The sequence below is a fragment of the Pagrus major genome, chromosome 23, assembly GCF_040436345.1.
Source record: "Pagrus major chromosome 23, Pma_NU_1.0".
Classification (NCBI taxonomy): Eukaryota; Metazoa; Chordata; class Actinopteri; order Spariformes; family Sparidae; genus Pagrus; species Pagrus major.
Window position 1 is genome coordinate 8,184,820 of NC_133237.1, and position 16,088 is coordinate 8,200,907.

The 16,088-nt window shown below is 37.7% G+C and overlaps 1 protein-coding gene across 1 annotated transcript; it reads left to right on the forward strand.

The window, feature by feature from the left end:
* The first annotated feature begins 205 nt into the window (after positions 1-205).
* Positions 206-6,052, forward strand: cdc42ep1b (CDC42 effector protein (Rho GTPase binding) 1b). The gene is made up of 2 exons (XM_073494011.1): positions 206-710; positions 4,550-6,052. The coding sequence occupies exons 1-2, from the start codon at positions 263-265 to the stop codon at positions 5,185-5,187; spliced, it is 1,086 nt and encodes a 361-aa protein (XP_073350112.1). The 5' UTR covers positions 206-262; the 3' UTR covers positions 5,188-6,052.
* Positions 6,053-16,088: the final 10,036 nt, after the last annotated feature.

A 16,088-nucleotide genomic window follows, 5' to 3' on the forward strand; every position in this document is an offset into this window, starting at 1 on the left:
CTTTCAGCGTAGACCCAAAAGGAAAACGTGGGCAGACAGTGGATGAATAGTTGGCTCTGGCCGCGTGGAGAATGGATTATACACACATTCTCTGCCGACTGAACAACCACATATTTGTGATTTCTGTTCTCACTGTCCTGGAATTTTAATTTTCTTTTTCTCTCTGGTTTTACAGTGGACCCTAACTGGAATTTAAACTTGACTGACATGTAATAAGACACTCATTCATATAAAAGAGAAATTGCACAACTTTTCTGCCACCATGAGTCTGGGAAAAATGCCAGGAATTAAGGGCCTTGTGTCTGGCTCTCAGGGGAAACGTCGTTTCAAAAGTGAGCTCTCCGTGGACATGATCAGCCCGCCGATGGGTGACTTCCGTCATACTATGCATGTTGGCCGTGGCGGGGAAGTGTTTGGTGACACCTCCTTTCTAAGCAACTACGGGGGCACCAGGGAGCCAGGAAGTCCAGACTCAACGAACAGCTCCAAGACAACAGGGTTCTTCACACGCACCTTTCGGCACGTGCGAAAGAACTCTGTGCCGCGAAGGGGCTCCCGAGACTTGTCATCCCCGCCACCAGACATCTCACCCATCATCAAGAACGCCATCTCCCTGCCCCAGCTGAACATGGACTCACCCAATGGGTGCCTAGAGAGGGTGCTGTTCCCCAGCTCTGTCAGCTCGACAGACGACTCACTCTGCACATATGGTGAGATAATAAAGATAATCACTTCCAGCATGGAGCAGGGTTTTATGTAAAGCAACTTAGCAGCAAGATAAGCTACAGTAAAAGTGAGTGGAGAAAATTAGTGGTCTTAGAAAAGTGAAGCAAAGAGGGGTCATACTCAAAAATAATGGGATATGATACAACAGCTGCATTGGTGCAGATTTATTCACAGCAAATCGACTCAAATGTGTGTGTGTTTGTGTCAACTTTCAAGTTGGCAGACTTCCATGACATGCTGGGCTAAATCAATGGAAGGAGTTTTGCCAAAGAAAGCATAGTGTGACATGTTAACTCAGTGAGCACAGCTGGAAGATTTTCTACAGATACCCAGGATTGATTTCCTTTAGTTTTAAGTTTCTTGTGATTCTAAAAGATTTTAGGGTTGTTTCATTTTTTTCAAAGTATGTACACAAACTTTTATTTGATAGTATATGAGTGGACAAGTGGTCCTTTTGCACCAAAGCTCAGATTTGACTTCAAACTAATGTGTTCAACTGCATAATATATGTATATGTATATGAGTTTTTTATTTTTATTTTGGATAACAAAGACTCCAACTGGGTGAACATGTAAGCTTCAGCAAAACAATTTAAACACTTGGTTTCTGGGTGTGAAAGGAACAAAATGTCATTTCAGTTCATGGGAGTTACTGTCTTCGGTGTTAAGCAGCTGCCATTGCCAAAGAAAATCTGTCTACGTGATTCAGGCTGAAATGTTCACAGATGAGGAAACGTTTTAAAGTTTTATTTAGGTTATGTTTAGTCGCATTCATCAACTTCCTTCCTCACTCACTGACTCTCCCAGATGTAATGGCGACAGGTGACCAAATGAAACGCATGGTCAATAAAATGACAGATTTCTCTGGGTTTGAACAAAACAAAATAGTCGTTTTAGACATTTTAATGCAGACATGTTGCATATTATATCTGTAATATAAAGTAATTTAGTACAAAAAAGAGACCTACTTGGTATTTTCATATTCATTGGTTAGAGGCTGAGAGCATCACTCTAATTTTTGTGTCTGATATGAAATGTCAACATCCTGGAAGACGTATACAGTAAGAATGTTGTCTTTTTGCTGTTGTCGTCTTCAGGTTACAGTTAACTCAGAAACAATAGATAAAACAACAGGCAGAAAGCTCCTAAAAGGTCCTGAAACCCAGACAGAAGGATCAATGGGCTGAAGTTGAGTGCTGGATCAGTACTGCATTAGTCACCATGAATTAGGAAGAAAAGCACAAACCGGTCGTGTGCTATATAATTACAGTTGCAGTTCTCACTATTTACTCTCCGGCAGACCAAACAACATACAGAGCTGCTGAACTGACTTGGACTATACAGGACTATAAATGTCAGTGAACACACAATCAGAGATGGTGAGGTTGCCCTCTCCCTTTCAACATCGTACCCACATTCCTCCAAGACAACCAGCAAACAAGCAGGCTTCTCCTGAGTCATCTGGAATCACCTTGGCAACACCTGTACACAATTAGGCCTACAAACACAAACACACACAGCTGGTGTGAGAGAAAGAAATATACTTTGAGGGCATTTCCTCTGTGTGCATGTGTCACTGCCTGAATGCACAGCATAAACACAGCATTCATTATATCTGCTAACCAATCAGAGCTTATCAGGCAGCAGCGTGCAAAGGCAGGACTGGAAAGCCCCTCTCCGTCTCCAGATTCCTTACACAATTCCTAAGGAATTTGCTCAAACGTAGTGATGTGGAGCTGGCATACAGAGTCAGTGAACTGAAAGATGATGGGAGCCTTTTGTCATGAATGGGTTTCTCAGTTTGTCTTCCATGTTATTATTTCCATATAGTTCTTCTTTACATTAATTTATTATTAAAGACAAGCCCACCAGTCGTGAAAAATCGATGTCAGTGTTCCAAAACTAGGTATGCTGTAGGTACAAAGTGGGTATTGAAAGAGAAAAAAACTCTTCTGCAAAAGCTTAAAATTAAATTTAGTTCAGTTTAACTTTTTTTGGTCATTTTCCAACTCATAAAATGCAGATACACTGGTAGATAGACAATAAATAAACATTAACTTAATGCTTTTCTAGCTTCAAAAACAAATCAAACAAATAAACAAATACAAAATTAAAACAAATTAACAAAACAGGACCAAAAAGGTGTAGGCTGAAGCCTTAGCTTATTACACCGACACTTTTAACATTAATTATATTTTGTCAGCTGCCTTTAAATTATACACAGCAATTCAAACATTTATCTACTGAGCATCACCCACTCTTTACTGGACTGTGGAGGCAGAATATGGGTTTCTGGAAGAGCTTTAGCAACTTCTGTGGTACATGGAGAAGGAAAAGAAGTCTGAAGAGGAAATAAACTTCACTGGTGGTACTAAGAACAATTTAATAATGTTTCAGCTTGTGGCCTTTATCAGGGTCTTTACTGGACTCATAAAACACCTTGACAATTCCTGGTTTCAATTCATTTCATGTTAACATCTATCTCTTTTCTTCTTCTTCCTTTCTGCCCCCACTCAGTGGCATCACACTGCTTTTTCTATCTCCTCCTGTTTTGTACTGTCTGTCAGTTTGTAATGTTAAGTCTATCTAGGAGACAGAAACCTGTCTGTCCCTGCAGTCAAGTTTCAGCAGTGTGTTGTTGGGTTGTTACGTACTGCCACCCTGTGATGAAAGAACTGAATTGCTGGACATACAGTAACTCTATAGCTCATACTTTTTAAACTTCCTTTTCAAATACAAACTATGAACTCTATGGTTTCCAGCCAGGTAAAATTTGTTTCTGCTTATATAATAGGATTTTAAAGGCAACACTTTTTAATAAGCATCATTAATAAATGATACATTTAATAAACTTAAGTAAATAGTTATTCACCGATAAACAAAATACTTTGTAAATAGTTTATAAATTCTGTGTTGTTCTTCTACAAACATGATCTGGATGGCCATTTTAAAGTTGCAACTGATTATAAACCTTTGTAACTGCTAAATAAAAAGTTTACAACGCATTTCATTGTTTGTAAACAGTGAAATAATTTTTAACTAAAGTTTTATTATCTTTAAATTTACAATTTGTTAATGAGGGTTATTACAAAGTGTTATCAATTATACTGTTAAAATCACTAAAATAGGATAATTTCGGTCTATATTCCTTGTAACATCCTAAATTGATGTAATCTGTTTACTTTTTATTTTTTAATCTGTAAAAAAAGTTAAAATGACGTTCTAGCAAGTAAAAAAGTTTCACTAGGATGAGTTCTCCCTTATTTGTTTTTGAAATGTATCTGTATTTCTTTTGGTCAGGATCATTTGTTTAAAAAGTTATTGTTGTAATACTATTTTTGACCACAAGAGGGTGAAGTGCACCACTACCCCATGTTCTAAACAGGTCAATTTCTCCAAGCCTTTTAAACTCAAGTTACAGTTATTGTGTGTTAGTAGTATGTCACATAACTTATATGATGTGTTTAGTGGTGCATGTAGAAATCGAAACTCCCCTGGGAGAAAACATGAATGCTTTAAGCCCCATTCAGAACAGGGGGTAGCTGAAATGAGTATAGCATAGACAAAAACTGGTCGCCTGAGATTTTAACCTACCAAAACGTTCACAGATGAAACCAACACATAAAAAATACTGGCAAAAAAAATTCACAGGCCAAAAACAAACAAAAAACAAACAAATATTAAAAATGGATCACCAGAATGTTTTTTCTCAATTGCCTTTTAGGGCTTCCATACAACTGTAAGAGTGTGTCTGAGATGTTTTATGTATGTCATGTCATCATTTCAGTGACTTCAGTGTGTTTTCTTCTTGCGTCTGTCTGCAGGTCTGCAGTCTGGTTTTGTCACTCTGCCCCGCCTCTCTCGTCTTGATAGACAGTTTCAAGATGGAGACATCTGGAAGGGGTCTCTACCAGACAGCAGTGATGTCACACTGACACGCTCTGACTCCCTCACCTCGTTCACTGTAGACCTTGGCCCTTCTCTCATGACTGAGGTACTGAGCTTGATTGACAACTCCAGCTGCCTTCACATGTCCAATCACAGCCAGGTAGCAGGTGAGAGAGAGATAGGAGAGGAAGAGGAAGAAGATGACGACGGCTCTCTAACAGAGACACCTGTTCAGAGCCCTGTGGTGACTTCACCCAACTCTTCCATGGGTAGCGGGTCATGTAGCAGGAACATGAACAACAGGGGCCGCTCATGTAGCTCTGACAGGACAGAGCAAGATGAGGAGAGGTCACTGAGTACACCTGATGTAAGCAGTGGATCTCCTCAGAGAGCAGAGCCTGCAATGGAGGCAGAGAGGTTTCAGAGAGCAGCTGACGTTCTGTGTCGTCATTATGGTGGAGGGTCCTTCACAAAGAGAACGAGGAACGACAACAACACCACCTCTCCTGCTCTTTCCCACAGCTGCAAAACACCATATGCCTTTTCTGAAGAGGAAGAAGAGATCAAAGTCTAAATATTGAAACTCCATCTGACAGAGGGCAGAAACTTCATTGATCCAATTAAACTATAAAACATTTTCACTGACCTTAGATCTGGGCTGCTTCTGGTCAAAAGGCCTGAAGATTGTGTGATATTCTGTTGTTCCTCCATAAAGCATTCCTTCTCCTCTCACATGCACCTACGTGGAGGCATTACAGATCAGCCACCAGATCCTTGTCTTTATTCAGTTTCTACAGTATGAATGTTTGATGCTAATCTTGACCCAGGCCTTCTGTTTCTTAGATTTTTGTTGCTGCCGTGATTTTATACAGATTATTTAAACTACTCGAAAGACACAAGTTATGGAATAAGTCTGACACCACAAAATGGATTCTTGTCAAGATAAGATATTAATAATGAAGTTTTAGTTTTATCAGTAACACAGATTTAAATGTGCTATTTGTTAGAAAAGCTGATTTTTGAGTCTTATTTCCCACTCGTCAAAAACCACGAGTTGAAAAACAAGACCATCATTATTTGACGAGTGGGGAATGAGTCTCAAAAATCAACTTCTCTTACAAAAAGCACCTTTAAAAGTAAATCCGACCTGTATTAATAATACTCATAACAGTTGGCTGAATATACTGGGAAATAATGGAATTTTGAATAGACTTTGATTTTTCTATTTTTCCTCTCTGTGTATAATAACTCACTACATCATCACAATGTTTAACAGCTAAATGTATTTTACATTACAGATGTTCAAGTTAAGAGGTCTGAGGGTCAATGTAAAACTCAAATTTGAGCATTACTGTTATTCTGTTGTAAAGGTTGTGATAAAACTTCTGTATATTGTAAATAAATTAACAGTAATCAGGAATAATTGTTAAAAACTAAGATAGTTGTACAATTCCAGTTGATAGTACTCTGAAGTCTGACTGTTTATGAGATTGTTTATCAAGCTTTTATCAGTAGGACTATAAGTTTTTTTTCTAAAATGATATGGCTGATGTAATAAAGGCCACATTTACAATAGACGTGTCATTTCATGAAATTTCTGGTTTTATTTAATTTGCTTACAAATATTGCAAACTCACATCAAATTGAGTTTTGTGAATAAACAGTCAACATTGTTGTGGTGCAAAACAACATTTCAAAGACATTTCAAGCTATTCTCAAACTCTGAATCCAAATGATAATTTATGACAGTTGGATTTAAGAAATGTATTTTCAGAATATGCCCAATATAAGCTCTGACCAGCTGCTATCTGTATATTGTAATGTTGACTGTTATTTACTGGAGCTGAGGGAGAAATGTACTTCAGAGTTATTGGAGCAGCAGAGTTTCTGGTGAGTGCTGAGTTTATTGAGAGGTTGATCTGGATTAAAATACACACACACTTGGTGCGAGCCTTTACTCAGTAGTTTATGGCAAATGTACAATAAAGTAACCTGGCTGTTTGGAGCAAATAAACACTGGCTGGTGGTCATCACCCCATTAAACAACCACCACTGCTGATGAAAATCTATCAGACCTGACTGAGGCACAGGTAATGGTAATGTTAAACTTTTATTCATGTTACATTTCGTCTCAGTTGCTGACATCGTTCCTCACTCCGCAAGGGCATAGAGGTCACACCACTTCGAAGCATTGGACACATGACCAACACAGAGAACATCCTCCTACAACGACGCAAACACTTTCTAGCTGCACCTGATTGGGTAATCGCCACACGTGGGCTGTCTGCTCCTGGAACTCAAACCAGACCAACACTTTTTTGGAAACTTTCTCTTGTTTTACGAAACTTGTTCACCTGAGTCTGTTGCTGAAAACATTTTAGGTGAGAAATAAGCCATGCTGTTGCTGTTTCTGCCTTAATTTTAACTCAAACAAGACGCACTGGACGCAGCAGATTTGCATTAAGTAGCCTAGACCGCAACTTTATGCAAATGAGGAGCAGCCAACGTGATGCCCCATCTCTCAAAACACAAGGTGACACTACCTGAATGCATTGCACAGCTTCTTACATGAATGGGAAGTGTAGAAATGACAGATCCTACAGACATGTACCTTGAGACTCTCTCGATTCCCGGAAGTTATAGCAACAGGCAACTGTCACCTTAAGTAAGCTCTGGGTTTGAATCTTGTTGATTACATTTGAGATAATGTAAGCACACGACTCAACAGAATATAAAACAAAGGCCTAGTCATTTTTAGAAATATTACATATTACATCTTTAAGTTGATGAGAAATGTCTGTGCTTTTTTTCCCATCCCAGTACTGAAAGAAAGAATCATATGATTCAATAATTGAACAGACTTTGATTTCCAGATTTCAATTTGACTGAAACTCCTCATAAAATAAGATAAACCTTATTGATCTCCAGTGGGGAAATGTGGTTGTGGCAGCACATACAGTAAATTAGAGATATGTATAGAAATTACAAGTAAATCTACAATAAGAAAAGAATACAAAATGGAAATTATATGAGAATATTTGGAGACAAAATTACAAGGTAGACTGACATACCAACTCTGTTTGCAAGCTAGAGAATACAGATGTAATTGTACTGTAAATGTATTACTTTTACCAGAACATTAAAACTCTGCAGCAGATATGTATGTTGTCTCCACTCACATGACTGACAAAGTCATAAACACCTTAAACTTCAGCTGGGTCTTTATTTCCTTCACAGAACCCTTGGTGTTTGGCCAGTGAAATATTATTTTTAAAAAGTATTGTAACAATTATGTTGGCAGTTCATAGAATAAAGAATTCACACATGAAAGAATGTCATTCTGGTGATTATTCAAGCAGCTGCTCTGAATATTTGTGATGTTTCAGGATGTGGTTCACCGTGGGCATGTTCCTCTTTTTACCATTAAACACACTTCCTGATAGTAGTGTTCATTGCACTGCTTTGCAACAAGCCATACTATGTACTGTGTATGTGTGATATATTTATATGGTACAAACGAGCAAACAGTTTCATGACATAATAATAATAATAATTGTATCAGACAAATATGGTGCAGTAAAATATATTTGCTAATATGAAGACTCATCAGGTAAAGGTTCCTAGGGTTAGGGGTTAGGGTTATTATTAAAATATTTATAACTGCTTTCATCGATTTCAATACAGGTAAAATCACAACAGTCACCTATTCATTTATTTTTGACTATTGTTATTTGCTGTTTTGTATTTATAGTGATATTCCATATTCATCTATTGTTGCTGTTTTCACTTTTCTTGTTTTAAATTGCAGTTTAATCTTTAGGGACCTACAGCATCCACTCTAAATATAAATTATGAATTTATGTGTACAATCTGACGTATTGTTTTGCTTGTTACAATGTACAATGGTGTCTTGTCTAAAACCCTGGTCTCGAACACAGGTTCTCCACAAGGGTGTGTTCTTTCTCCATTGCTTTTTATTTTATACACCGACAGCTGTAGGTCTCTTAAAGAGGACAGTTACTTTGTTAAATTTTCAGACGACACAGCTTTGCTCTCACTCCTTCAGGGCACAGAGTCAGACCACGGACGGGCACTCCCTGACTTTGTCAAGTGGTGTGACGATAGCTTCCTGGACCTAAACGTCTCTAAAACGAAGGAACTCGTCATAGATTTTAGGAAAAACAAGGCAAACACCACAGTCAGTAGGATTCATGATGAGGATGTTGAGATTGTGAACTCTTATAAATACCTGGGCACCGTGTTTGACTCCCAGCTTAAGTTTGACTACAATACTGAGTCAGTAGTCAGACGGTCCCAACAGAGAATCCACTTGTTGCGGAGGATCAGCTCCTTTGGCGTCTCAAAACACATTCTGTGTTCTGTGTATCTGTCCTACATTGAGAGCCTCCTTACTTTTTCCTTCATCTGCTGGTTTAACAGCCTGGCAGTGAAGGACAGGAACTGTCTAAATAAAATTGTAAATGTCTGCTCTAAAATTATCGGTACACACATTACAGATCTAAACTCTCTCTGGGAGAGATGTGTCCGTAAAAAGGCAAAAGGCATTATTAATCAGGAACACGCTCTTCATAAGAATTTGCGCCGATGCCATCAGGACGGCGATATAAGCAGCCTCTTGGGAAGACCTGTTGGTATTCCAAGTCATTTGTTCCTTCATCTATTCGGCTGCTAAATGCAGAGAACTGAGCCGGGAATTTGGGCAATGAAATAGTGTTCTGTTTTATTTATTATAATATGTCTATGTATGTATGATTTATGTCGTATGAATGTTTTTTATGACGGTGTCAACCACTGTAGAAACTGAATTGCCCTTTGGGGATAAATAAAGCTTTCTTCCTTCCTTCCTTCCAATATTTTGCCTCTATATTTTCACGTAGTTATATACTTTCAGTTAGTAAGTTGATGTTGGTTATTTATCTATTTTTCATGGAGGGATTGTGATCGACTGCAGACTTGCAGCCAGTCCTTGTTTAGGATTGGCTTCTCTTTTTAGACTGTTTACCTGATGAAGGTTTAGTATCAACACATTGCAAATAAATGTATTTTTGCAAGTTGAACAGTGTGCGGGGAAATCACAACAGGGACATACAGTGTTGTCACTTCATAAAGTTGTAACAGCAAACATGTTGGCAGACAGTTACACGGAGCAACATTAGCATTCATTAAGAGTTGTGTTTCTGGCCACTTGAAGAAAGCAAAGTTCAGTTTTTATTCTTCGTTCAGTTCTGATTTAGTTTCCACCATAACTGAGGGAAGAATCTGTCTCATTAGTTGCTAAATGTTTCTTTATGTCTACTATAGTAGGCTACTTGCTAACTGTATCTGTCTGCTGTTTGGTGCAGGGGAGTTACAGTACATAGTTTTTTTAGAGCTTTTAAAGGTGAAAATAACAGCCTGCTGCTGCAAGAAATGAGACTTATGAGTATAGTAGCAAAATGTATCATTTGCATTTAACCACACATATTGTTGTTACCTTGTATTACCTTGCACTGTTTTATTTCACGTATTGACCTATAACCTCATGGTTTATTACACCTTTAACACTGTGAATTATGATCTGGTCTAAGTGTGAACTGTCTGACCATCTGGATAGTGTTTTGTGAAATCTCCTTTTCTCTGAGTGTGCTATAAACTGTGACTTTGTCTGTGTCTCTTGGTCAGTCTCTGCCAGGGTTTGCTTGGTGGATGAGGCTGGCCTTTCAGCTGAAATTGCTTAACTCTGTTTACTTGTTGCTTTTACCACTTTATTAAATTACACAAAGACAACCTTGTGTGAATCATCTATTATTTGTTCACTTCTTAATGAGAATTTCCACCACAATGAGGGTGGTGAGAGTTTTTTGGAGATTTCTGTAAATGATTGGTTTCTCACAATCAGTGACATATTTCTCTTACTTGTAAATTACAAGTGTTCACTGTTGAGAGAGCATTGAGCATTGTGTGTTTGGTAATATTATCAGGATTGTGTCATCAGGTCTTTGGATCACCACGAGTCGGAGCTCATCTACTTTCACATTCACTTTTTGTGATCACTGGTTTACAAGAAACGCAGATGCAGGTTTGTCGACACGTGCTTCGTGGTAACTTGTGAAATCCTGTGTGCTAAAACCTGCAAGAAAAAGAGGCGCCGGTAAATATGGACTCGGAAGACGTGGACAGTATGGCCTGTCTATTTTGCAGAGAGGACTGGGGATTAGGTATGTAAGTGTTGCCATGGCGCGCATGCGCAGTGCGAAAAAAAAAAGCCACTGACGCTGGTGAATCGACTTTTGGCTGTGCTCAGCTGTGCGAGAGCCTGCATCGGCCGACCAAAATTTCTGACATGTCAGAAATTAATTTGACCGTCCGACGGCCGTTCGGGAGAAGATAATTGTCCCTCGCTCCCCCCGTACGCTGCACGGCAAACCACGCCCGACGTAGCTGATATTGCGCCGACTCTAAAATGAGTCGTGCCGTGCGGCTAAAAACGGACGTAATCGTTCAGTATAAAGCTGGCTTTACTTCCAAAATAAGAACTTCTGTTGGATTCATCTATTTCCCTAATGTAAGATCACAATTCAAAAGTTTTCAGGGTAACTAATAATTGATAAACACATTGTTAGTATGGTTTGTTGCTTCTCTACTTGGTCACAAATAGCAAAGTTATGAGTCAGGTATTTGTTTCACATTAAGAGAGCTGTCCACCATGTAACCTTGAAGAAATGGTTTCTAGCTTTTCTTACCTTGAAACTAGATATCCAACACAAAATAGCTAATCCTTAAATTGCATTTTACTGTCTTGTTATGTTGTTTGCATGCTGTTGACCAGATATTTCTGAAAGCACGTTAAAACCAACGCAACCCACAATGCAGTGCTTTTCATTGTATTTCCTCGTATATAATAATGAAGAGGGAAAAAGTGAGGGAGCACATCAGGAAGTCCACAAAGCCTGTAGCACATTGGAAAAAACCGTGTGACATGTCTGCTCCCTCCATCTCTTTTTAAAATCAGATTTATAATGCCTGGCTATCTCTTTTCTGTCAATTTCTGACAAAACTTCAGTGGGAAATAAAAGGACAGGATCAATACATTAAATCATTAAATATTACACAAAATGTATTTAATAGTGACAAAGGAGGTGCTGGATCCAATCAAATCTGGGAGGCAGGATCTGGAACAAATGAAGTCCTGTGTGTGTGTGTGTGTGTGTGTGTGTGTGTGTGTGTGTGTGTGTGTGTGTATGTATATATGTGTGTGTGTGCATACATATATATGTATTAGGACTGTCAAACGATTAAGATATTTAATTGTGATTAATAGCAAATTAATTGCACATTTATTATCTGTTCCAAATTTGTATCTGTTCTAAAGGGATGTTTTTCAAGTTTTTAATTCTCTTATAAACATGAGACAATATGCTTGCTCTATGCAAATGAATGTTTATTATTATTGCAACAATCCAAAACAATGACAAATACTGTTCAAAATATTTTCCATATAATCATATATATGTATATTATGTGTGTATGTGTATATATATATATATATTTCTACATATATATATATAGAAATATTTATATATGTATATATATATATATATATATATATATATATATATATATATATATATATGTAGAAACTTTAAGAACTGTTGATGGATCTATTATTAAGATCAAAACTCACGAGTTGTCAAGGCCAAATCTAAATTGATGAACACAGATTCAAGTTACTGTTTGTCTGGCTGCTCTACCAAATCATGAAATAGCAAAGTAATGAGTCAGAGTATTTGTTGGACATTTTTCAGGAGTCAGTGTTTTTGTGACATTTTTCAACAGGCTTACATGTAAAAATAGATTATTCTTAAATAACACAAAGACAGCCCTTCACCATCTTACCTTTAAGACATATTTTCTAGTTTGTCTTAATCATAACCACAGTTACCAATACATAAACCCTCAACTGCAAGTTTCCGCTTTTGTATTTTGTTTACATGCTTTTAACCACATATCTCTGTCATGACAGTCTTCAAAGCAACACAACATACAATGTCAGTGGAGCTGTCCCTCACCTGCAGTACTTTTCATTTTTTGTAATGTGTTCATGAGGTACTTCAGTTCAAAAGGAAACTCACTTTGCAGAAAATACTGATGTTGGCTGTGTCCAAATGATTTAATTTCTCTTTTGAGTTAGTAGCTCTTAAAAGGGCCTTTGGGTTGGCAACATGTTTTTGAGGCATGAGGGGTTCATACAGTCTGCCTCCCATACTGCATCATGTGAGATGTGAGATACAGTCTTAAGGAAAAATGCAGGAAACATTGTGTCCTGGTCTGTTCACTTGTCTGTGAGAAGTAGAGCCAAACTCTCTAGAGTAGTCTCTAAATAACTTCCCCTAAATAACATGAGGGTGGAGATAGATAGATAAAAACTAGGCGAAGAGGCTGTTCACATTTGGTTTTACCATCCGACTTAAGTGATCTGATCACAAGGGGGAAGTTAAAAGCCCTTCAGTTCACACCTGGCATTAACATGTGACTCGACATGCAACTTCAGTGACCTTTTGTGATTTGAGCTCACTTCCCCACTCTATATGCAAATATATACCTATATCACTAGAACAAAGGGATACAACATTTTTTTACACAAATAAAGAAATACCTTCATGTGTAACATTTGCCAAAATAACAAACAGGCCCAAATAGTAAAGAATGTGTTGTAGACAGTTTTTCACAAGAGACGTGGTCATTGTCACTGCCATTTACAAGAGAATATGGTGCGTAGTTCCTCTAAAAAACATGTTTCTTTTAACTTATTTATATCATTAATGTTAAAAAATACTAATCACATGAAAAATGCATTATTTGTGATTAAAATAACGATTGATGGTAATATATTAGAGACCCCCACAGATGAGTTTACTGCTTTCATGGGAGATCAGACCCCACCTTATAGGAGTTCAGCTCACATTGGCTCCCATGTAACTCAAACCCTGCATTAACAGACTGATCTATAAAATCCTTGATGACACATCCCACCTCCTTCATTTTTTTGAGCTGATTCCCTGTGGGGGCGAAAGCTCAGAGTCACCTATGTACAGCAGTGCTGTTTTAAAAGATTATTTATTCACACTGCCATTGCACAGCTCAACAGCAAATAAGAGAAAAACTTAAGGACTCACTGAGCTAAACAAGCGTATAGCATTTTAATATTAACAGTAAACTTAATATTTATTTCATCATAGCCACAGGTCAATCTTTTTTAACTAATTTCCTAACTGTTAGTAAACAACATTCTACTTTTTACCGTAGACTATATGTTTATGTATTTCTTTCTTCTTCTTTTTTTTTTAGATCAGATTAGGGTACAGATTTGAAAGAGCACTGAACATTGTGTGTTTTGTTAATGGTTAATTCAATGGCATCAGTTGTAGGGTTTCGGGGAAATCATGAGTTGGAGCTGAACTACTTTCACTTTCAGTCTTTGTCATCACTGGTTTATATAAATGCAGATGTTTATTTTGCAGTGCAGACAGGAACTTTTGGGAGGGGCAGACCAGCAGCTCATTGTGATCTCTGGTTATTTTGAAGGATTAGTAACAAGGCAGCACATCTACTCAGACCAGGCAGAACTATTACAACACAAAGGAGAGTTTATTCAGCATTGTTACTGATGTTTAACAGTTTTTATTATCAGATTAATAATCATATTTGAAATGGATTACCTTTACTTTACCATCCTTTATGTACACTCTAAGAAATTATTCAAGGGGTTAGTAAGTATAGCTCAAAATCAAGAGCTTATCCTGCATAAAAAATAAGTTATGTGTATACATTATAATGAGTTTATAACTTAATTTAATAGGTTGGTCTAAATGAAAATAAGTAAAATAGTCTTAACTCAATAATACATGCATTTTCAACAGATATTTCTGCCTTAACTTAACATAGAGGTGTATTCAGTTAGCACAACTTAAAAATCCTTGTTCGTGCTTGTAGTACAAAGTACAAAGCTGACCTGCTCGGACATGTTTAGGGTGAACAGACCATGCGTCATGCCTGTTGAAAGCATAAGTTTGGAAGACACAACTGAGCAGAGCACAGAGTTGGAGAAACGTGGTTTGCAAACTTTAGGGCTTGGTGAGTACAATTTTGACTCGTTTTATTCACAACAGCTAATAACTGCATCAGCAGACAGTACAACAAAATTTAACACAACACTAGATGCTTTTTCTCAGTCAGCAGTGATAATGTGTAAGCTAGCAGTAATGGTAGTAATTTGGTCTAACATTAGTGTTTGTTAAGTTTTGTTTTATGGTGGCAGGTGTTAATTGGCACTGGTTTTCAGTAGTTTTAACTTTGTTTCTTTCAAATTTATTTCAAATTTGTAGTAGTGTTGAAGGTTTGAGCAGCAATAGCTTCATGGCTAGGCCGTTGTAGGTGACTGAGCACACATTCGGTTTGTTAGTCAGCCATTGCAGCAGCAAGCGCAGTCTAAAACCGCGTCGACGAAGCGAATATTGTTAAGACGCCACAGGAGTGGTCATACCATTATTGAGCTAGTTGTTATAACAGCACTAGTGTGCAATTGCCCACTGCCCATTTCTTTGCGTGCATTTTCTCTTTTTTTCATATTGAATAGTCGAAAACAGTTAAATAAAATTTACTGTACTTAAGTTGCACAAGTTGTAGGCACCACAGCCTTCTGAATGACCTAAATTCAAGTAATTTAAACAGAACCGCTAGTTTTTAAAATGAAGTGGGCCTGTAAAATTTGCAAATTTGAAACACCAAGAAAGACAGATCTGTTAAAGCATTATAGACAGGGCCGGACTGGGAGACTTTTTCAGTCATGTAACCAGGCCACCCTGGCCTTGCCCACACACGCACGTTCACACCCACACCTACATGCATGGGCATGCATGCACACATGGACGCAGGCAAGTACGCACGCACACACACACACACACACACACAGTGCATTCCAAATAGAAGTCCACATATGGGACCTATTGTACAATCTAAGGTTGGAATATACAGTAACTTTTATGTTTGAGCTGGTAAATACAGTAACACAACAATCCTCAGCAAAATCCACTAACACACTTAATAGAAGAGAATAAAGGTTTTACATAATAAGTAGTGCCAAGGTTACAGCTATACATAAAAAGTCATGTCATGTAGAATATCAACTGCCTCATTGGCACATATTTTTGTATGTGTAGCCTACAATATAACCTAATAAACAAAGACAACTAAGTCCAAATCAAAGAATTAATCAGCTATGAGGGGACAGCCTTCGAACACATGTTCACAGAACACATGCACGCACTGACAGACACATATATGCAATGTATAATTCAGCCCGAGAGCATAGTTCCTAATAAGCAATCACATAATATGACTAATATTTTATATAGGTTCTAATTATCATACCGGGGAATACTAATGAACCCCAACCTAAATCTAAGGTTGGAATAC